The 23,238-nt window shown below is 41.1% G+C and overlaps 1 protein-coding gene across 1 annotated transcript in view; it reads left to right on the top strand.

The window, feature by feature from the left end:
• Positions 1 to 23,238, top strand: part of GLB1L2 (galactosidase beta 1 like 2) — a 949,835-nt gene that overhangs the window by 699,987 nt on the left and 226,610 nt on the right. Inside the window, exon 15 of the mRNA XM_078681819.1 lies at positions 2,907 to 2,985. Coding sequence (XP_078537945.1) covers positions 2,907 to 2,985 — 79 coding nt within the window. The remainder of the gene's footprint in view (positions 1 to 2,906; positions 2,986 to 23,238) is intronic.

Genomic DNA, 23,238 nt, shown 5'->3' on the forward strand with positions numbered 1-23,238 from the left:
AGAACCTGAGATCCCCCCCCCCCCCCACTGAAAGGAAACCTGAGCCACTTTTCAGAAGTGCTCACTGTAGTCTACTGCCACAAGTTGGTGAAGTACATCAGGGACTACTTGCTCTTCAGACACCAGGTGACACATTGGTGCCTGTGTCTCTTAGAGCCTCTACCCTTCGTCCATTGATGATCACCCACTGCCTGCATTTCTTAAATCAGGCACTAGGTTTCCCTGGACCATCTACCTGTCCACTAGTGAGAAAAGGGTCATCTCAGCTGGGTCCACAAACCTTCCAGGGACCAACTCCTTCCCAAGCACTACACTAGCCATCACCTTTGACTGCCCACCGGTAGGGGCCTGTGCCTGCCTGGGACAGTTCGGGTCCCCTCGCATGTCGCCCTCCTGATCACAAGCATAACTGATGGAAGCTGGCTCTCTATGTGCTATACCAAAAAGAGGTATAGTGTGCAGAGAGTCCAATGGAGTCCCAGAGGCTTTACAGAGGCTAAAGTAGATAATACTAATGCTCTCTTTTATGAACAGGTCACAGGTTACAAGGAAGTGACAGGTAGCGGCCAATGGGCCCCTTACCTGGCTGTCTACACCCTCTATTATGACCACTTGCTGTGAGAGGAAGGCATAGCCCTAGCCCTGATTGGATACGTCCCATAATCTTCAAGGTGGTGGGCACTGAAAGTGTACTTCACCTGGCCTCCAGCACCTGAGGGGTGGAGGTAGCAATGGGGGGCACACCTCCTATTCTTTCTAAATTTCCCACTTGTCCTTCCACTAAAAAGGGCTATCTGGCAGTTGGTCTTTGTGTATTGCTCCTAGACAGTGATACTAAGGGAAGAAAGGTGTTGGCAGGATGGGCCACTCTGAGTTAAAGGGTGGAGCTGTCCAACAACCACACTTGCCCATCACAAAGGCTCTGCCGGACCACTCTCTCAAATGGTTTTTCACTAGTCTTTTGTGACCCAAGACAAGATGGAGCCAGGACAGGGAGAAAGGGAGATGCCTTCCTCCTCTGTGGTGGAAACCTGTAGAAGATTCCTCCACTTTAGAGTGGGCACCAGTTATAAATGATGGACCTTAACCCAACTCTTCAGTACACTTCTGGACCTGCTGTGCTGCTGAAAAGATTACCACTCTGCTGGACAGGATGAGAAAGACTGGATCTGCATCTCTTGATCCAGTACACCCAAGTGGTGCCACCCCAGTCCTGGATCCTTGGAAGTGGGCCAGGAGGTGCTCTGCCTGCCCATCTTTGGACCTAGCGGAACCAACACATCTCCTCTGCTTTTTGGCGCAACCCTGAACAGAATCAACTCATCGCCTCCGCTGCATTGATTTTACCAGCGCAAGGTCTTTGCATTGCCCTTATATCCCTCAGCCCCATCAGAACTGCTGCTGCACAATGCATCCCGACACAGTCCCTCGCATTGCAAGGCTCTCATCAACTGCAGGCCTGATGACGGCGCAGAACTCCACATTGAAGGCCCTGCAGCTTTTTCGGAAACAACCAGTGTCCAATGCATTTTCAACGCAGGACTCCACATCGCATGCCCCCTCGTTGATGGCTGCATCGACGAAGACACAAAACCTCACATTGTAGCCTTGCAGCTCCTTGGAACCGACGCTGTGTGACACATCTCCAACCAGCGTCATCTCAGCTGTACAACACATCCTCGATGCAGGACTCTGCAATTCTTTTCACCGAAGAGTTAAGGTAATCTTGTTAAGTGTGCCTAACTGGATCCCTGTAGCTGGCCCGTGCTCCATTGCGGTCGGCTGAACTTGTGACTTTGGTCTAGTTCATTGCAACCAGATAACCACAGTTGGCACTATCTGCTTTTTGTCTCTATTTTCACTGAAATCTCTCTGAGAAAATGTGCAAGGCGTCACCACAATATATCATGAGAGGAAAATAAATCAGAGATCTCAACACCATGACAGACCGGTGATTGTGCACAAGTATCCAGAGCTATACAGAGACCTCGGGAAAATAGCAAACTTCCAAGTCCAGCTGCACATCGATGAGCAGGTGAAACCATTAGCATAGTACCACAGAAAAGTGCCTATACACCCTCAGAGAGCAGTAGAGGACGAACTGCAAGAATTATTAGAGGTGGACATCATTGAAAGATTCAAGGGTCCAACGCCATTGGTATCACCAGTAGTAAGGTGTCAATCACATTTCATAATAACCAGGTGATTTCTCTCCCATCTTCATTTCCTACTGCTCAACTGTCAATGGACATAAAGAGGTTGCATAAATTAGACGCTGGAACTCAAATCTTCCGGATTGATCAAACATGTGTGTTGATTTCCAAAGAAACATGAAGGGAGCAAGCGTCAAGAAGCAAACCATATCACATCATATTTCTCTACCAGTAAAATATTGTTTTGAACAGACATGTCCCCACAGAGGGTTTTTGTGTTCATTTGGCTAGCTACTTCAGCCATATTATCAGATGTTCCACTCCAGTAGGCGTGTGGCCCTCAGTATATTCTTTTACTAAACATTATTGTTTGGAAATGGACGAAAGAATACATGACCAGTTTTTCAGACCAAAGTTCAGTGTTTTCTGTTCTAAATTTCTGTTATTTAGCCTCACCCTTTTCCAGGATTGGGTTCTGTGGGAAGTGGTACATGTAAGGATCTGTGGAAACAAGCATCATTGGAAAGAGTGGGTTAAGCATGCACGTCTGTGTGTGTGTCTTTCTGAAGCTCCTTCTGTCCATTTTGTGAAGTTGCGAATGAAACGTCTGTTGCTAATTCCTTTGTATTAGTGCATTACAGTAAATCCTGAGCTACTTTCATTCTCTTTCTGCACACATTCGTTCTCTTAATTGCTTGTTCTTTTATCACATATTGATTGCTTTGAATATTTACCTCAAAATCCTCTTTTAAGGGTTACAGGCGAATGAAAATTTTGGTTGAAAATTGTGGCAGAGTGAACTACGGCCTCAAGCTGGATGACCAACGCAAAGGTGGGTTTTCTATGTCTTACCATAAATGGGAGCACAGGGAAAAACAGTAAACTTTGTGAAATTGGACTACCTAATAACTCTCTTTAAGTTTTGCAAACTTTAAAGGTGGCCAGGATAGTACTTTTGTAATCGACGCGAACACCTAGAAAGAGACAATGTAAATAGCAATTGAAAAGCAAAACAGATCCAGGCTTCTAGAATAATTTAAGAGTAGTTGGTTTGTTCATTAGAACCCTGCTGTCCCGAAAGGAGTCCTGCTTTCTAGTCACTGTTATGCCTTCTGCTACCTGGCCCACATAGCTCATGGTCATGCTGGTAATCCAAAGACAATGAGGTGGTGTAAGAGGAGTTAAACTGTCCAGCACACTTCTCCCCATTGCTTACTAAATTCTGTAAATGAGTGAGCTGTTCTGTGAATGTATCACCTACATTTATAGTGACATTTCGTGTAAATGAGTTTTTTCACATGACCGCCAGAGTTGTGAGGGTAGTACTTAGAAATAATGGATTTAACACACAATAGCTTATTCCTAAAGTAGATTAGGACACCTACATAAGGCTCTGATGAATTGCCATTGACTCGCGGGAGCATTTAAGGAATGAAACATGTTGACCCTTTTTAGAAACTAAGGTGCATTCTACTCTTTAGTAGTGCTTACCTTTGTAGCATCAACACCAGTGACGTGTTGATACATTCACGGAACAGCTCACTCATTTAGAGAATTCATGCTGGAAATCCCCAGTACTTTACAAAAGAAATAAAGTGTGTTAAATTAGGGGTGTGTGAAATTTGTGTACTTGGTCTTCACGTAAATATGCAAAGTTATGGCAAAATGTCACATAATTACATTAAATGCGAATGCACAATTTCACCTTATATTTTATTGTGCAATGCTTCATCATGTCAATTATTGGCATGAGGTTGCATTTAAACGAAAGCACTGTGAATAACAGCCACTATCGGCCCAGTGTCTAACAGAGCACAACAGCACACACACTGCATCTGCCCAGTGTCTATAAGAGTAGTGAAACACCAGCAACTATTTTTCAAAGGGAGTTAACCACTCTCCAGTATCTGGCAATGTTTTAGTCCAAAAGCCCAGGAGCACTCTTTTCTTTCCTTGTTTTCCCACATACTCTAATTGGCCTACTGCCCTGAGCTGTCACATGTAACTCAATGTCTCCTTTCTGTAATGGCCACACATCTAAAGCATATTGTATAGCCTCATTTGCTGATTCAAAAGCTTGTTGCGACTGCTCTCCCCACTCGGAATATTGTTTAAAAATATATTTTTTAAAAATTTCTTCCTTAAGTCTCTGCATAGCATCTCAGTGTAAACCAAAGTTTATCATTCACTGACCAGTCTGACTCGCGACTGTACCCCAGAACCACTAATTGTAACAGGCTGATTTGTTTATCTTCTCTGTAATTCCTAAAATGTTCCTGTACAGCAAAGTTAACGCTAAGTGCACAAAACTTTGCCGCTATTTCTCGGTTTAACATAACATCGGAGGCTCCTAAATAAAACAAACGCACAATCCATGTTAGCAAAGCCTCCCCTGGTTTTTGTCGGAATCTGTCCAAAATGCCATGAATCTTTTGCGGAGTAAAGTCCTCCAGAAAACTCATTGAAACCTCCTGTGAGTATTGTGAATTAACCTGCAGCACTTGTTGGAGCCCTGGCTGTATGTGAACAGAATTCCTGTCTCGCGAATCACTCTGGCTATCTGAAAGTCTACTAATTTATACTGTGTCACACACACAATATCTCACTCTTTTGCTGTTTGATATATCTGCAGTTTATCTTTTAACAATTTGTTTTCACACATTAATATATCAGAATTCTTTTTAAATTCAAGCAACTACTGTTGTTACGTTTTCTAACTGTGCATATTTTATATACCTGCTACGAAAAGCATTCAAAAGAATCCAACCTTTTCTCCCTGAAGTGCTAAGCTCTTTTTCCTCTTCAGAGGAAACGTTCTGCAAATATTTAAATATCTGTGCTTGCCCCTCGTCTGTTAAGCATGCATACAAGGCATCTTCCCACCTCAATAGCTCAGTTAGCATCTAGAAATCTGCAACTGAAAGCATTGTATTTTGAGAAAAAGTTTCCCCCTTTCCCTTTCAAAACCAAACCCACTCCTGATACCTAAATGTCTTGCTTTACACTCCCAAATAAAATTAATTCAGCACTCCCAAGGAGAGGTACTCTGTAAAACAAGAAGAAAGCACCTGGAAAGGAGGCTCAACACTCATAAATGAGGCACATCAAAAGACAATTTCAAAATAAAGCGTGGGGTTTTATTATATATATATATATATATATATATATATATATATATATATATATATCACTGCACACTTTTCGTATCCCATAGAGTCTCCGAAAAAGAAAGGCCGGCACGCTGGTATCCAGTTGCAGAATTTTTAATCACCAAACCCCCCTCACCCCTTACAGACGCGTTTCGCCTTCACAGGCTTCGTCAGTGTAACATTACTGTGTAGTATAAATCACCATTTTAAAGACATTGGTTGTCTACCCTCTTCATTGACATAAACGAAGGACATCTTTTTTTAGATACATTGTAGTCGCCATTTTGTAGTGGGCAAATAGCGTTGCTTTGCTTACTTTATCGTGGTGATCAGTGTGAAAGTGCATAGTGCTCATTTAAAAACAAGTAACATTATAAGAATAATTCATTACTTTTTTACATTCATTCAGTTAATGCAGTAACTTTGATTGGGATAAACTTTGGGTGTTTCTGAACCATTCCTCTCCCAAGTTGTCCTCTTTGTGTTATTTAGCCCTGAATGGGCGTTTAATTTAACAGTGCAAAATAAAAAATACAGACCAAACACAAGGCATTGGATGTCAAACGGGAAATAACGCTGTTACTCAGTTCTAATCCTTTGATTATAGTTTGTTTCCCATTATTGACCCCATGATGATTACAAATGAACCCACAGTTCTTCATTATTATTCAAACCCCAAGGAGCTATCGTTTTCAAATTGATAATGTGTTTAGATTCTAAGATGCGCAGGGCCTTTTCCCTATCACCTCCCCGTTCTGATTTGGGGGCCTGATCCATGCAATAGTAGCTTAATTTTTCCCACTTGCTCTGATGGTATAAAGCAAAGTGGCGGGCTACCGGGTATGCCTTGTCATTATTGGTAATGGCCCGCATGTGTTCAAGGACCCTAAGTTTCGCGGGTTTGATGGTGCTACCAATATATCGTAGTTTGCATGGACAGGTTAGACAGTACACAGTATACTCCGAGTTGCAGTTGAGCAGCTGTTTTATTTTCAAATTGGGTTTATTATCGCCTGTGCGATTTGGGTATTCAGATGTTTTTTCACTAAATTTACATGCCTTGCATTTCAAACAAGGGAAGAACCCCACCGATTTGGAAATTTTGACAGGTTTGATCACTGGTTTAAAATGGCTGTGGACCAGATGGTCTGCCAAAGATGGACATCTTTTGTATGTGATTAACGGTTTTGTCGGCAGATTTCCCTTGAGGACTTTATCAGAGGTTAGTAAATGCCAGTGTTTACGAAAAATGTTGGTTATTTCGCCTGATTTTGTGTTGAATTCCGTAATCATGCGAATTTCATCAGGTGCCTCAGTTTTTAGTTTTGGAACTAGGAGATCCCTCCTGTTAGCCATAGAGGCTTTTTCACTGGCCTGGGACAGAATATTCCTATTGTATCCCCTCTCCTCGAATCTGTTTTTTGCTTCAGCAGCAGCATGCGTGTAGTCCTGATTAAGAGAACAATTTCTTTTGAGGCGTAAAAATTCGCCGTATGGTACATTTTTTATTAAACTTTTTGGATGGTATGATTTTGCATGCAAGACTGCATTACCTGCGGTGGGCTTTCTGTACAGCCTGGTGTGCAAGATGTTATTATGTACAAATACCTCCAGGTCTAAATAGTTAATACAGTCGGTGCTGATGGTACTAGTAAACTTTAAATTAAGCGTATTAGTATTAAGTTGGGAAATATACTCTTCTGCTGATTGGCGATCTCCCTGCCAGATTATAAAGAGGTCGTCAATATACCTCGTCCACATAAGTATCTTATCCGTCCACTGCCGATTAGAGTCGTTCCAGGCTTCGTGCTTCTCCCACCATCCAACGAAAAGATTCGCATAGCTGGGGGAGAAGCACGAACCCATGGAAGTACCTCTTTTTTGATTATACAGTGTCCCGTCAAACAAAAAGATGTTGTTATACAGGCAAAATCTAATCATGGACAATATCATTGCACTGTGGGTGTTAAAATGCTCAGGTTTAGTGTCCAGAAACCATTTGACGGCACATAGACCTTGTTCGTGGTTGATGCAGGTGTAAAGGTTAACCACGTCTAGTGTGATTAACAAAAAAAAAAAAAATATATATATATATATATATGTTTGTGTGTGTGTGTATGCAGGCAAATAATAATAACACTTACTGTAGTGTATTTCCTATATTCCCAATAGGCTCTGCGCATTGGAATAATATATCCTATGGATGTGACGTAGGACTTAGGTCGACTAGGTCTCTATCGAATATATTAAACTTTATTGTGAGTGCCAGCTAGCTCAGAGGTCACTAGAAACTTTCTCGAATGAACAAGAAAGGATTAGTTTCTGATAACCGCATAAACATGACAACTTTGTTTCCCCAAGATAAAACTGATCTTCAGAGTCGTGGAAACAATAGATAGATAATTTACTCAGTCAATCGTGCATGCTTCGTTTCATCAGAGGTGCAGAGAAATAGAGAGACTGGCGTTTTCAATAAAAGTATTTATTGAACAGTCTTCTTTCTCATGCAAAAGAAATGAACTGCTACAACCGTAATACTGGCTGTAAAGTATAATGCGCACAGCAAGAAGAGTATTATAAAATAATACTATAAAAGCATGGTATGGTTTCTAAGCCATAAAATACATACATAAATAACAAAGACTAAAAGTACTCAACTGGTGTTTCTAAAATACGCCTACCCCGATGTACCTAACCTAAGTCTAGTACGAGGGAAGAAGTAATGGTGTAGCATAAGTTTTAGTTTCTTTGCCAAGAATCGATCCAAGATTTCTCTTAGGGTCTAATCGGCTCCGTACCTTGGTTTAGAATGAAGGAGGTCTGGTATCTCTGTCTCCGGACTCGTTGTGGCTTTTTGGAACTAGTGGAAGTAGCCATGCCGTATTTGGACTGGATGGGTTATGTCTAAATATGGGTATGATTTCTTTGCCTATATAAGAGTAATGTGAATTATACCTATATAAGGGCATGAATCAGTAAAATTACACTAGGGTCCTAAAACGCTATACAACACCCACTCCACTTTATTATGTTTGGCATTACTAAATACTAAGCAAAAAACATATCTAAAGCATGTGTTTACAATCCCACCCAAAATACATAAAATGCATTTGAAATGGTTGAACACGAAAATGAGCATTTGTGCTGCACGTATTTAAAAAACATTATTTTCATTCAAAGCATGTAGTGTGACATTGGAAAAAATGCTTATCAGAATGAGTCATGAAATAACATTCATGAAATGGCTCTGAAATACAAAAAAAGAGTTAGACCATTCCATGACAGAATATATAAACTGTTTTGCTTGTGAACTAGGTCAAATATTGTCTGTTGGAAGTGTTCAAAGAATTCTTGTTCTCTAAGAATAGTTCTACTTTAAGCAGATTACTTTGTGCCCCCAAAAAAAATTCAATTTGGAAAAAGTTACATCGAAGAAAAAATAGAGTTCTAAAGTTAGAAGCTTTGTTTTGAAAAGTGAAGGTCGAATTCAGAGTTCTTCAGAACGCTGTGTGCTAACTTCAAAAGTCATTCTCGCTGTTAGGAGAAAACATTAAGGGCCGGATGTAGGTCGGTCGGTAACGGCCGAAAATCGGTATTTTCGGCCGTTACCGACCGGTATTAACGAAATGGTATGTAGAGCCACATATTTTACAGATTCAGTAAATTTACCGATCGGTAAATTTACCGAATCTGTAAAATACCGAATCAGTATTTTTACCTATTCCATAATTTTGATATGTAGGTGGGACTCTTCTGAGTCCCACAACCCTTACCGAATCTGTATTTTACCATCAAATATATTTGATGGTAAAATACCGATTCCGGTGTGCATGCACATGTGTGCATGCACACCTGTGCCATATGACAGGCAGACCTGCCCTTAGGGCAGGTATGCCTGCCACATGGCACCCGAGCCTCTTTTGGGGGTGCCAGAGGGTGTCAAAGTGACACCCCCTGCACCCTTGTGGAAATCTGTATTTACCGATTCGGTAAATACCGAATCGGTAATGCCCATTCATTCCTATGGGCTGCAAAGCCCATAGGAATGAATGGCCATTACCGGTCGGTATTTACCGAATCGGTAAATACAGATTTTTACCGATTCGATAAAAGGAACATCTGGATGTTCCTACATGTCCCCCCTTCTTATTTACCGATTTTTAATTACCGAATCGGTAAAATTCGGTAATTAAAAATCGGTAAATAAGTCTTACCTACATCTGGCCCCTAGTTTTCTAAGTTAGAAAATAATTTGTCTATTATTGTAGGTGAAAGTTGGACTACCTCGTTAAGCAGATCAATTGTACACAGATGAGAAGCATCGCCGTCAGCGTCAGTCGCATTAGCAATGTTCGCAGTAGATGGTACTTGTGTGCCTGTCGGTCCACGTATCTCACCGTCAGCTGGTTGTGCCGGTGAGACCTCCATGAATGCCGTCATCAGGATAGGTAGCCGTTGGGGACAACACAATTCATGAGCCGTTACCGAACCAAGCAAAGCGTCAACATCCGTTGGCAGTGCTGATGGAAGTGTTAGACAGATGTCTAGCACGCATTCTTCTCCACATAGCAGGCATCATAGAACAGGTAAGATGCAATCTTGCCAGATTGGTCTGAACGAAAGAAACCATGTGGTATTCAGATCTCTTAAACGAGCGAAGCCCAAAATTTGGATTATGCGCTCACAACACTTAATTGCCAGGAGAGTGTTCTCAATGGTAATCTGGGCATCGTTGGTGGATTGGCTTGCCATATCGAAGCAGAAGTAGCAAAAATAAAATTCCTGCTGCGAGTCCCAAAATGAGAGGCAGTCTGCCAAACACCGAGTGCACGAAGTTAGGAAATATGCTGAGGACTGCTTCAAAAGGTGCTAACAGTCCCGAACAAATCGTCTTAAATACATGTACAATACCACTGGTATCAGACATGTTTAAGATACGACCTAACATTTCTGCGAAATGTTTGGAGCAGTTTGTTGATAATAAGGTATGTATCTCCGCAGAGGACCTTGCAACTTGTAGATCATACATCTCTTTAGACGAGGTCAGTGGAACAGTTGTTTTGTAAAAGAATGGCTTTTATTCTGCTTAAAGTATCAATTTGAATAGAAGAGATGTTCAGTGAAGGCCATAGTGGCGACTCCCCGTCTGTTTCGCTTATAGGAAACAATACTTGCATATCTCGTAATTGTGACACTGGCTGACACACTTACGAGTTAGGCAATTCCTGGCATCATTCCACAACAGCTGTGATCATTCAACATTATGTAGCTCCCATTGGAAAGCTGCCTAAAAATTGGATCTATCACTGCTGCCGGAGAACCTTGCAGGTGGCACGATAAGTTGGTCGAAGAACCATCACAGGTTCCATGTAAATTAATACCCTGACATAAAAGTGTACCGCTTAGTGCGCTGTTACATTGTGTGCCACTAAGAAATACTTATTTTCCCCCACTCCAACATTTGTGTGTGTATGGTAAATCCCAGGTTGACTTAATTTATTCTTTACCCAACCTTTCATACAGGCCTGCTGGTATGTGTTTCAAGCAATACTGAAACTGGAAAATCATCACTGGCAACGTAATGGTGCCATGTATTATCCATTCTATGGCTGGTTTATCAGAAACAGTTAATGGTAATCTTTCCAGTTTTTCTATGCTCAGCACCATATAGTCTGCTCCCCTTTGTGCCAAAGAGATTTGTTTATCTGTAAGGTTAAATCCAGTAAAAATGACGTGGTGTTGATTAGACGCCAAGGCACATAGTCAGAACGAAGATTTTGTAACGTCCAGCCTAGCAGCATTATAGAACGCAATTGAGACTGTCCATGTTGTAACATGAGCAAGTCCTGTTCCATTATGTCTATGGCAGAGGATACAATGCTGTCCAAAGAATACATTCTGGATGACAGAGTTGTTAACCCATTATCAACTACAGAGAGAGCTTTCTCTAAATTAATACAATCAATTTCTCGTATTCGTTCTGCAGTTTCCATTTGTGTGACTTTCCATGCTTCATTATAAGCAGTATAAATACCGGCGTATATATAACGTTTATGATGTGGTTTATGAGGCCCTAGTAAAAAGTCCCTCAAATCAACGCCATCTTTAAGTAAAGTTAATTGTTGTTTAATCTCTGTAAGTGTAGATTGTTGTAGCCATTCAAGGCATAGTTTCCTACACTGTAAGTTGTTACTATCTCTGGATGTTGTCTCTGAACATATCTTGGATCTGGCCTAGTTATTGTAAACCCTTGTGTTTTATTCAGGAATCTATCTTGACAGTTATTTGTGTCTGTGGGCCAGATTAACCATTTTTCCAATCAGGATCAATTCTCTTTTTAAGTAAAATAGTTTTTACGTCGACCCCTCCATCTGAAGAGTTTTTACTATCAGCTGTAGGTACAGGTATGGACGGTTTGTTTACATCCTTTATCTTGGCTAGGCCAAGACATGATGTTTGTTGAACAGTGTCATTCAAAAACAATATTTTCTCAGGAATAATGCCAGTCTTTTGAACCCCAGACAGTTTTTGTTTCTATGTTGTCTCTCCAAAATTCGAAACTTAATGAGGGCAACTGGGCATAAAAGGCTGCAGAATAAATGTGCTTTGTATTTGTCAAAATACCTTTCATTCCTGTCTTATTAGCATTTTTAAAGTAAAATGTTTGCAGATTTGTGGTATTAAAACCTGAGAAGTATGGAAATTTGTTATAGAATGTTTTTGAGCTACCTTTTGGTGGCGTAGGACAATGTTCCCATTGATTGAAAGTATAAACATTTCTAGGGCTTGCAGATTTGTGCAAGTAATGATGACCAAAATGATTATAACAATACATTTGTGCATAATCTGATGAACCTTCTAAGTATTCATGTTTTGTAAATTTTGCAGACATTTCTAAATCTGACATCATGTTATTAACAGTCTCAAAGTCCCAATCATCAGAAAATGTGCTGGGCGAAACAAAGTCACTCAGGGAAACCTTAAATTGATGTGGAATCTTCAGCAGCTCGGCCGGACCATAAGTGTCATAATCAGTTCTGTCCCATGCTATACCACCTGGTATAGGAACGGCTGTGATGTTCACTGATGACAGGTCTCTTTGTTCACGATGAGATGATTTGTGTGGTTTCAGGAGCAAGTTGATATTCTTACTTGCTGTGTCCATTTTACTATATTTTCCATCTATCAGCTTTCCCAAACTTAAAACAAGAATGAGCCAAAGTATGAGAAAAAGTACACCTAACACAATCCAAAATTCAACCCATGGTGAAACCAGATAAGTCTTTTCTAGTTGCTGAAAAAGTGCTGTTATTTTGTCTTTAAAAGTTTTGTTTGCTGGCATTGTTTCGGGCTCACTGGGATCCTCGGAAAATGTATCAAAGTTGATGAAATAGCCAGAGGCAGTTCTGTCAGTTGTTGGTATTGCATCCAGATCACTTGAAATCGCTGGAGCTACTGGATCTCTTGTCATATTAGTATAGTGCGAGGCTACATCATTGTAAACAGGAGTGTCTTCACTAACTGTTATTTGGGTTTCAAGAGGCACAAGTTCCATTGCTTTGTTGCATAGTCCTTCTTTTGTCACTGCAGATTCTTCAAAGGTGATGAGTCTCTCAGTTTGAACCTCTTGGATAGTAGACAGATTTGGTCTTCTGCTACATCGTTGAAGTCCACTGGGTCTACTACTTATTATCGGCCACATGGTGTGGTTTTACCAGGTCAATTGATACGAACCGGTTCTCCTTTCTTCCAGCAAGGGCCGGCAGTAACACTGTTCTTGATCCGTGGATTGCTAGCACAGGTACTGGTTTTCTATATGAAGGCCCAAATTCCTTCTTATCCGCGATCTTTTCTCTGACTAGGGGCCATATGTATCAAGGTACCAATTAGCGATTCTGTAATAGCAATTTTTAAGAAATCGCTATTTCAGAATCGCTAATTGGTATGTATCAAAAAAATCGCAATTTTTTAGTGATGTCTTGATATTCCTTAATTGCGAATTCGCTAATTGCGAATTCGCAATTAAGGAACACTTTCCCATTCATTTCCATGGGCCGGAAGGCCCATAGGTAGGAATGGGAATTCATTCTCAATTTGCGATTCGCAATTTGCTAATCGCAAATTGAGAATAATTTCAAGGGTGCAGGGGTGTCCAAAGGACACCCTGTTGCACCCCTGAAATAAGCATGGGTGCACATGTGGTGCACATACATGCCCCAAGGGCATGTATGTGCGTCACATGGCACTTTGAAAAATGCAGAAATGGGCATTTTTCAAGAAACTCGCAAATTACCACCAACTTGAAGTTGGTGGTAATTTGCGATTTTTAGGGAACAATTAGCAATTTTTTTTAGCTTCATACATTGCATTTAAGGAATCGCAAAATTTGCGATTCCTTATTTTGCACCGGATTTTCATTCATACATCCCAGTTAGCAAATTCGCATTCGCAAAGGCCGAACTTTACGAATGTGAATTTGTATGATACATATGGCGCTAGATCCCCAATCTTTGGAATCCAGACAAGCCTTGCTGGGACAGGTGGTTTTTCTTCAGTGGTCGTTGGCTTCTGTAATGTGTTGCTTAGACTCCTTCTTGTTTAATTTAAGTCCTGCAAAACAGCCAAATGGTCTTTGATATCAAAGGGTTTTTGTTCTACCACTGAAGTATGACGATCGAGGTCTTCGGCAATCATTCTAGTACCAAAAAGGATTTCAGATGGAGTGATTCCACCTAGAGAATTTCTTGGCAGATTGCTAAGACTATGTTGGACACTTATTAGATGTTTGACCCACCCGTCACCCGAGCCTAGTACCCTAGCTGTTATAGATTGCTTTATGTCACATTTTCTTTTTCCACAACCGAATTTCCCTCAGGAAGGAATGGACTCGAGTACCGCAATGCAATGCCCAGACTCGCCATGGCCTCCTTGTAAGCTCGAGAGCAAAACACAGGACCCTGATCAGAATGTAGCGTGCCGATTGCGTATGTGCCAATAAAGACTCGCAAATCTTTTATAACAGTTCGGGCAACAGCCGAGCGCTGAGGCCACATCCAAATGAATCTTGAGCATGAATCCACTGCGACCATGATATATTTATAGTTGCCATCCCTCTGTAAGGGACCACAGTGGTCCAGATAAACACATGCTAATGGTTTATCTGAAATTAGAAGGGGTGTCTGCGCCGGGCGTTTCACAGTCGAAACCTTCATTTTTTGGCAGATTTCTCCTTTCAAAACAATTTCTGGTCTGTTTCCTCATGCGCGGTCACCAGTATCTTTGTTTTAATAACGACACTGTGTCAGAAACACCTGCGCGTGCAGAGGCAAGCCCTTCATATGCTGCTAAGATTATTCCTCATCTGTGTTTCATGTTTGGAATTACTCTATCCCCCACTCCAGGGGTTCGAGCAAAAGGAACATTATTTGTATCAGTTATATATGAGTACTTGAGTGGAAAGCCTTTTGGTAATGTTTTACCGCTGTCTTTGTAGGAAGCGGCGACAGCCTGCATTATTTCGCTGTCTATTTTTTTTTTTGAACGAGTGATTGCAGCTACGGAAGCCGTTTGCACAGCTGCCTTCGCGGCTTCATCAGCCAATGAATTCCCTTCAAAGTGAACGCCATCACGCTGATGACTCGGTGTATGGATCACGTGAGTCTTTTGTAGTTCTTTCTGTAATTGAACCACTTGTTCCCAAAGCAACTTCTGCTTAATTGTGCCACCTTTTGCATCTTTGAAGCCGTTTTGAACCCAGTTCTGCAAGTATTCATTGTAACATTGGATGCAGCAATACGAATCGCACACTATGAGTGTGGGGAATTTGTGATCTGTAGTTTCCAGCGCCATCTTGAATGCCTGTAGTTCAGCTCGCTGAGCTGTACAGTTTCCTAGAGATTGTGTTTTTATTACCATAGGTCTGAATTTACCATCGCGCCAGCGACCTTTAACAATCGCGCACGCAGCCCTATAAGCTTGTTTACCCCAAATTGCGGGCTGTGCTGATCCGTCTGTATAAATTGTACATTCGTACTGCTCTAGAGGGAGAATTTCAGTTCGGCAGAGGACATTATTGTTCATATTGTAAAAAGTCTTGAGTTTTCAAGTAGGGGTCAAAGACGTATTCAACGTCTGTTGCAGCAAGAGAGTTAACCCATTGTATCCATCTCGAATGTAAAGCCTTTGCATTCGGAATGCTTGCTTTTGTCACTGCCTCTAAGGCAGGTTTAGGAGTAACGACTTTTATGCGTTTTCCCTGTGCGAGAGCTCTCTCTTTTGCTACAGCAGTTTGAACCGCTGTCAGAATTTTTACTGTTGAAGTGAATTTCATTTCAGCTTGTGTGTACAAGTGTGATTTAGAAGCAATTGGTACTTTTTCACCTTCATTAAAGGTTAAGTATGTGAATCCGCATCTTCCAGGGATGATTCAGATTGCAAGGTTGCGTATGTTTATGCGTGTCTGCAAATTTGTTGTTGCTAACATGTCTGTTTGCACTGAACACAAAATTTCTGTGTGTTTTTGAGTCCAATTAGTAGTTTTGAAATCAGGTTTGATTAATTCGTAGAGAGGTTTAACCCTTTCTGCGTAGTTTAGAATGTAAGTTCTTCCGAAGTTCAGGAAACCTAGAATTGACTGTAAGTTTTTCAGCGTTTTTGGAGGTTGGAGCAGCGCACATTTCTCTAAAAAGTTTGCTGCCAGGCTTTTGCCTTCACTTGAAAGTTCGTATCCTAAAAATAGGACGTTGAGGTGGGCAATTCTTGATTTTTTAAAGTTGAATTTGTACCCTTCAGATGCGAAACCAAGTATTATGGTGTTCACCCTGTTCAAGTGCCTGTCAAAGTCATCTGTAAGATAGATGTCATCGACATAAGATAATGCCTCATCATCATACGTTTGTAGTAACTCTGTTACTCTGGCTGAAAATAACCCTGGACTATTCTTGAATCCCTGCGGGAGACGACAGAAGTGACGCAGTGTCCCCATAATTGAGAAAGTGGTCAAGTACCTGCTTTCAGGTGCGATATTTTGACCGAAGAAACTGTTTGAAATATCTAATGTAGTTTTATACTTTTTGCGCACAATGTTATTCATCAGTGCTGCACTATGTGCATTTTGTACTGCAAATGTTTTGCAACAAGAGTTTAAATGTCTGTAGTCCAAAACGAGGCGATATGTATTGTCTGGTTTGGAAACAGGAAACAAATGATTGTTCATGGACGAGGTGCATGTTTCAATCACCCCTTGGTATTCAAGTTGATCTAAGATCTCCCTGACCTGTTTTTTAGCTTCTAGCTTAACTGGATACTGCCTCTGAGCAGTTAGTTGATTTTTTAACTGGATTTTATGGAGAGGAGAATCCTCATCCCATCCTACATGATTTGTATATAATGCTGGATCCTAGGCTACAGCCCATTTTCTGGCATAAGTATATTTTTTATGAATCGGAATATGATTGGAGAAGGCTGGCATAATGATCTCTATGCCATGTGGGCACTCCCTGACAAATTTTGGTGGCCAATCTTTTTCAGCTAGAAGAATGTCATAACCCTTAGAGAGCTTCTCCCAAAAGAGTGCTCCTATTTCCCTAGTTATGCCCCCTCCATTCGGAGTGTTACTTCATATAACTTATGGGGTACACTAACCCTGGTATCGGCAGTTTCAACTTGAATATACTCATTCAAGTCCACTGTCTCCAGATGATCCTTCAGGATCTTGCGAGCTATGGTGACTTCTGCTGCGCTGTCCAGCATTGTCTGGGCCCACTCCCCGTTCTTGAGTTCTGTCCTCGAGATCCTCGGCATTTCTGGTTTTTAGACCTGCTACCTTCTTTTTGGTGAATTGGGTTTTGTTATTTTTTGGAACGTGTTGATCGTCTTTGGACTTCACGCGTTCTTCCTTGTGTTTTGACCGTTCTCTTCTTTCCGATTTCTGTGAGGTACTCTGAAAGGTACGAGAGGAACGTGTATCAGTATCTTGATATCTATCACGTTTTCTCAAATTATCCCTATTCCTGAGGTTATACCTCTTTTCAGAGGGCTCCCTTTGAGGAGACCTACCTCTGGATTGAGAACGTTTCTCTTTAGGAAGTGTCTGTCTAGTATTTCCCACTTCTTTTTAGGAGTAGTGAGAGTGTTTTTAATAAAAACCTTTTCAGGATTTTCTGTTAGTTGGGGCTTTACTGGTTTTCCACCCAAACTATCTCTACCTAGTTCTTCATAGGATTTTTCAATTATTCTTGCTGGTTCATATGGTTGTTCAGTTACATCAAGTTCTTTTAACTTTTGGCGGATCACCACGGATGCTGCTTCACCTTTAATATTAGCTAATATTATAGCTGAGACCTGTTTGAAATCTTTAAGTAATTCCATACCTAGATTCAAAGCAGGCTCTAGCCCATATTCATTTTGAATCTGTTTCAGGACGTCTGGTATTACCGCCATAGACAGAACACCATGAGTTTTTGTGTAGATTGCAGCAAAGACTGTACCCCAAGTGTCACAGTCCTCCAGATGTGGTGCGATCCCCATTGGTAAACAGATTGTTAAAATTCTGTGTTTCTCATGAGGTGTCCTGTCAGGAAATACTGCCTCCATTTGAGTGATTTTTTGAACTAACCAGAATGGAATTTATTCCCGTTTTGCGGGCAATTTACCAATGACTGATTGTATGGTCTGTAGTGTAATTTTATTTGTGTTCCCCTGATAAGGGGTTTGCTGTGGAATCCTGATAGCGGGTTGGACTGTTAGAGTCCGCGTGACATATTGAACCAATTGTCTATGTACTTTGATTAATTGTTTTAGTTAAACTAATAGTTCTTCACTTGACATTTCTTCAATGTCAGGATGTGATGTATAGCTGGCTAGTACCGGCCATTTTGCTCCTGGTCTACCTAGTGGACCAAACCTGGTAATGTGATTTTGATGTTGTAGGGCGTCTTTAAACCAGAGCTGATGCTCTTGGCAAGTTAGTGGAATTTCAATGTCCTCGAAAAGAACGTATTCCGCTGGAGGTTCCTCTACTTTGTAGAAGTGGAACACATGTGTTACTGGATTTGCTTCAGGGAAGACAATCCATTAATAGAATACCTCTGTCTGCCGATATTCATGTGCCTCTATGAAAAGATAACCCTACCACCTCTTGATGATAGGCCATTTGTTATAAGCTTTATAGTGATGGTTTTCCTTAAGTTTTCCGGGATCATTATAGCATCCAGGTCATTTTGTTGGAAACCTGTAACGTCTAAACCCAGTCGGGCTGCAGCTGCAGCTCCACCGGTCACGTTTTCAGCCATTTTGTTGACTGAAAGTTTGCAGACTTAGTTTCAAGGAAACAAAGATAAGGTGCACAATACTTTGGAACACTGTATCCTTCAACGTTGAATCAAACCAAAAACTAATACATAGGATTTTAGTCCTACTCAGTAATGGCGGATTTTTTATCCTTTTACCCACTCCAGATGTCTATTGGAGTATTTTACGGGAAAAAGGGGTCTCTGTGAAAATCACGACTGAGTTACTCTAGTATCTAGCGTTAAATTAGTGCCTTACCAAACGTTGGGCGCCATTTAGTGTAGTTCCTATATTCCCAATAGGTTCTGCGCATTGGAATAATATATCCTATAGATGTGACGTAGGACTTACGTCGACTAGGTCTCTATCAAATATATTAAACTTAATTATGAGTGCCAGCTAGCTCAGAGGTCACTAGAAACTTTTTTGAATGCACAAGAAAGGATTAGTTTCTGACAACCGCATAAACATAACAACTTTGTTTCCCCAAGATAAAACTGATTTTCAGAGTCGTGGAAACAATAGATAGATATTTTACTCAGTCAATCATGCATGCTTCGTTTCATCAGAGGTGCGGAGAAATAGAGAGACAGGCGTTTTCAATAAAAGTATTTGTTGAACAGTCTTCTTTCTCATGCAAAAGAAATGAACTACTACAACCGTAATACTGGCTGTAACGTATAATGCGCACAGCAAGAAGAGTATTATAAAATAATACTATAAAAGCATGGTATGGTTTCTAAGCCATAAAATACATACCTAAAGAACAAAGACTAAAAGTACTCAACTGGTGTTTCTAAAATACGCCTACCCCGATGTACCTAACCTAAGTCTAGTATGAGGGAAGAAGTAATGGTGTAGCATAAGTTTTAGTTTCTTTGCCAAGAATCTATCCAAGATTTCTTTTAGGGCCTAATCAGCTCCGTACCTTGGTTTAGAATGAAGGAGGTCTGGTATCTCTGTCTCTGGACTCGATTTCCCAACACCCCGCAAGGAGAGCTTGGAAACACTGGAGCTGGATTCTCAGCAAGAGAAAGGCAGCCTCTCTGTCAGTGCGTCAGCTGGAGGGTCGGCTTCCTTCGGCACTTGCTGTAGCGAGATGCGTCGGGCAAGTAGATAGTCGAACTGCTCCAAACCACCGTGTGTTTGCTAGGGCAAGTGTGGGCATATTTATATCTTGAAGGTGCCTGGATTGACGTAAGGTCGGACATAATAACGTCACCAAAGAAAATGCCATGATTTCTAGGACAAATCAATATTCAAGAAAGGGGATGTCCCTGACTGCTGAGTTTTCCAAGAAATCGTTGTGGCTTTTTGGAACTAGTGGAAGTGACCATGCCGTATTTGAACTGGATGGGTTATGTCTAAATATCGGTATGATTTCTATGCCTATATAAGGGTAATGTGAATTTTACCTATATAAGGGCATGAATCTGTAAAATTACACTAGGGTCCTAAAACGCTATACAACATTACAAGTAAGCAAATGCATGGGATACAACACAAGCAGATAATAATGGAACACTCATCAGTCAAATAATATGAGAGCAAAGCATGAGCAGATAATAATAATGGTAAAACACATGCAAATAGTAATAATGAAACATTCCCAAGTCAAATAATAATGGAGCAAAACATAAGAAGATTATAATAATGGAACATTAAAAATTAAAATGCAAGAAAATAGAACACAAGCAAAGAATAATGATAATGAAACACTCACAAGCCAAATAATAATTGAGCATAACATAAGCAGATTATAATAATGGAATGCTCATAAATCAAATGCAAAAGAGCAAATCAAATAATAATGGACGTCCGATGCAAGAAACGAGCACTGACCAATTTCAGAGATAAACACTCTTGTCGCAGGGATTCCGTTCTCCTACAGAACTGTGCATAGAGACTTGGAACCTCAGTAAGTTAGGGTGTGCCAAAACTCACCTTAGTACCCAAAATCCCCTACCAGACTAGCTACAGTGTCTCATTGGTTATTACAAACTCCCAATGTTTAGACAAACCAGAACATGGACTTAGTACACCTCAGGTAACGTGGAACACATGAACACTCTTTCGTTATACAATCATTTCAATCCAGAACAAGGAGTAAATGAGGACGCGTGCACATTTGAAATGTTTATTTTTTAATGCAATGTTCTCAAACGCAGTATCTTAGATAATACAAGCAAACATATTATAAGTAACAAAGTAATCAGCATAGTTACTAGTCCATAGAATACAAAAGGTGAAAGCATGTTTAAATGCTAAACCAAAGAAGGCTAAACAACACCTAATTCTCACCCTCCCTAGCTAGTATATTATATTATATCTAAGAAGGTCTCTTTGGGTATTAGCAGGGCGGGCCCATACCTCAGATCCTTGTGGTAAGGGATCACATCATCTTCCACCTGCTTTCTGCATGCAAAGCACCATCAAGTGTGTGTGTATGCTCTATGCAAAGCAATATAAAACGTGTCTAAAGCCAGAATTTGGCCGCAGCTGCATGTATGTTATGTCTAGGAACGTGCGAAGATCAGACCTCATAACAACTACTGTGTTGAGATATCCTTGAAGGTTTCAGCACTCACTGTACAGACACAGCTCACCAAACAAAGCTGCTATCAGAGCAATACCATATTATTCTCGTGTGAAGCCAAACATTATACTAGGCTCAAAGCTAAAGTAACAATTATGTGTCGTGTGCAGAAGCAGCTGAAAGGTAAAATGGCGTTTAAACTCCTAATAAGCTCATGCTAACTTAACACAGGGTGAAGGCAAAGCACATCTATATGACACTATCAAATGAAAGACTCCCTTATAAAGAGCATAACATGAAAACATCACAGAGCAATGAAACTCATAGCTCACACATCACCTTTGAGAGCAGATAATTCTAGTCAGCTTGACTGGGAAGCCTTTCAGTCATCCAGAAGTCCGAATGGGAGCAAACCTTTCTTGTGACGATGCGTCCATCTCAAGAATGAGCTTTAGTATGTCCGCCAAAACTTCCCGTCTTTAATACTCTTTACTAACACTGACAGAGACTTCTAGAAGTCCCCCCCTCCCTTCATCTATTGCAAATCAAAAGCTGTCCATACTGGTCTGTTCCATGGTCAAGACAGAAGCCGTTCGAACCCCTGTGTTTTGTCTCCGAGATAGAGAAGTACATTCCTTACATTTCTCTCTCTTGCTTTCAAACGCACATCCCACATGCTTGGTTTCAAGCAAGTCTGTTTTGCTCTGTGCTGAAAAGAAAGTCAATAATCCACTCTGAAGCTGCATGGAGACACAAAATAAAATCACAAGTCAAAATGCAAGACCATAAAATGATGTCATACTTTCAAAATGGAGTAAGTTAAAACACTTAGGGCCCGATGTAGGTAAATGGCATTTACCGATTCGTAAATACCGAATTTTACCGATTCGGTATTTACAAATCGGTAAATGCTATGTAGGTATTTTTTCCGATTTTATTACCAAATCTGTAACATTCGGTAATTACCGAATCGGTATTTACCGATTCGGTAATTGCCATTGATTCCTATGGGCCTTGAGGCCCATAGGAACCAATGTCAATTACCGAATCGGTAATACCAATTCGGTAAAATTGCCGAATTTACAAGGGGACAGGGTGTCACTTTGACACCCTGTTGCACCCCTGATTCAGGCTTGTGTGCCATGTGACGCACATACATGCCCTCAGGGCATGTATGTGTGCCACATGGCACGGGTGTACACGCACAGATGTGCATGTACACAGGAATTCGTTATTTACCATCAAATAGTATTTGATGGTAAATAACGAATTTCTAAGGCACTGTGGCACTGTTTTCAGTGCCACCTACATTTCAAATTACCAATTCGGTAAATTTACAGAATCGGTAAATACAGATTCTGTAAATTTACCGAATCGGTAATTTTTTTGCCCCCTACATCTGAAAATCCAAATACCGGTCGGTAACGGCCGACCGACCGGTATTTGCTGTCCTACATCTGGCCCATAGTCAATTAAAACACCTCAGTCAAAGGTCATCACTTGATCCCAATACATGTGAGGGCATTTAGCTCTACAGTGCTTTGCCCTCCAGATTATGAGTTTCCTCATGTCTGGCAAGCTTTTTTTGCCGGTGCCTCTGAAAATGGGCACCTCAATGGAACGCCAAAAACATTTCTTCATGCCATGGACTGTAAAGTCCATGCCATGCAGGGACTGAGATGCATACACACAGAGGGGTCAAATGTTGTGCCCGCCTGTATGCTTCCCCATGCACATGGGCAACAGGGGGCTCTGTAGGGCCCATTTTGTTTTAGGACTGCCAGCATTTTCATGGAGTAAAGACCTCCATGATACTGCTGGCAGTCCTGAAACTGGTAATATGCATGGCGGTGCCGCAGCGGCATCACCAGCATATTGCTGAACCCCTGACTGGCGCGCCACTGCCAAGAAACAGTGGTTCCCTGGTGGTTGCAGCAGTGCAATGGCGGTCAGACTGCCTAAGTTGTAATTAGGTAGACTGCCTAAGTTGTAATTAGGCAGACTGCCTAAGTTGTAATTGGGCAGGCAGACCGCCAGTTCAGTGGTGGCGGGACCACCACCGCTGCGACCCCGTAAGTAGGCCCTTAGAGTGTTGTAAATAAGACAACAC

Source organism: Lissotriton helveticus, chromosome 3_1 (assembly GCF_964261635.1).
Source record: "Lissotriton helveticus chromosome 3_1, aLisHel1.1, whole genome shotgun sequence".
NCBI classification, from domain to species: domain Eukaryota; kingdom Metazoa; phylum Chordata; class Amphibia; order Caudata; family Salamandridae; genus Lissotriton; species Lissotriton helveticus.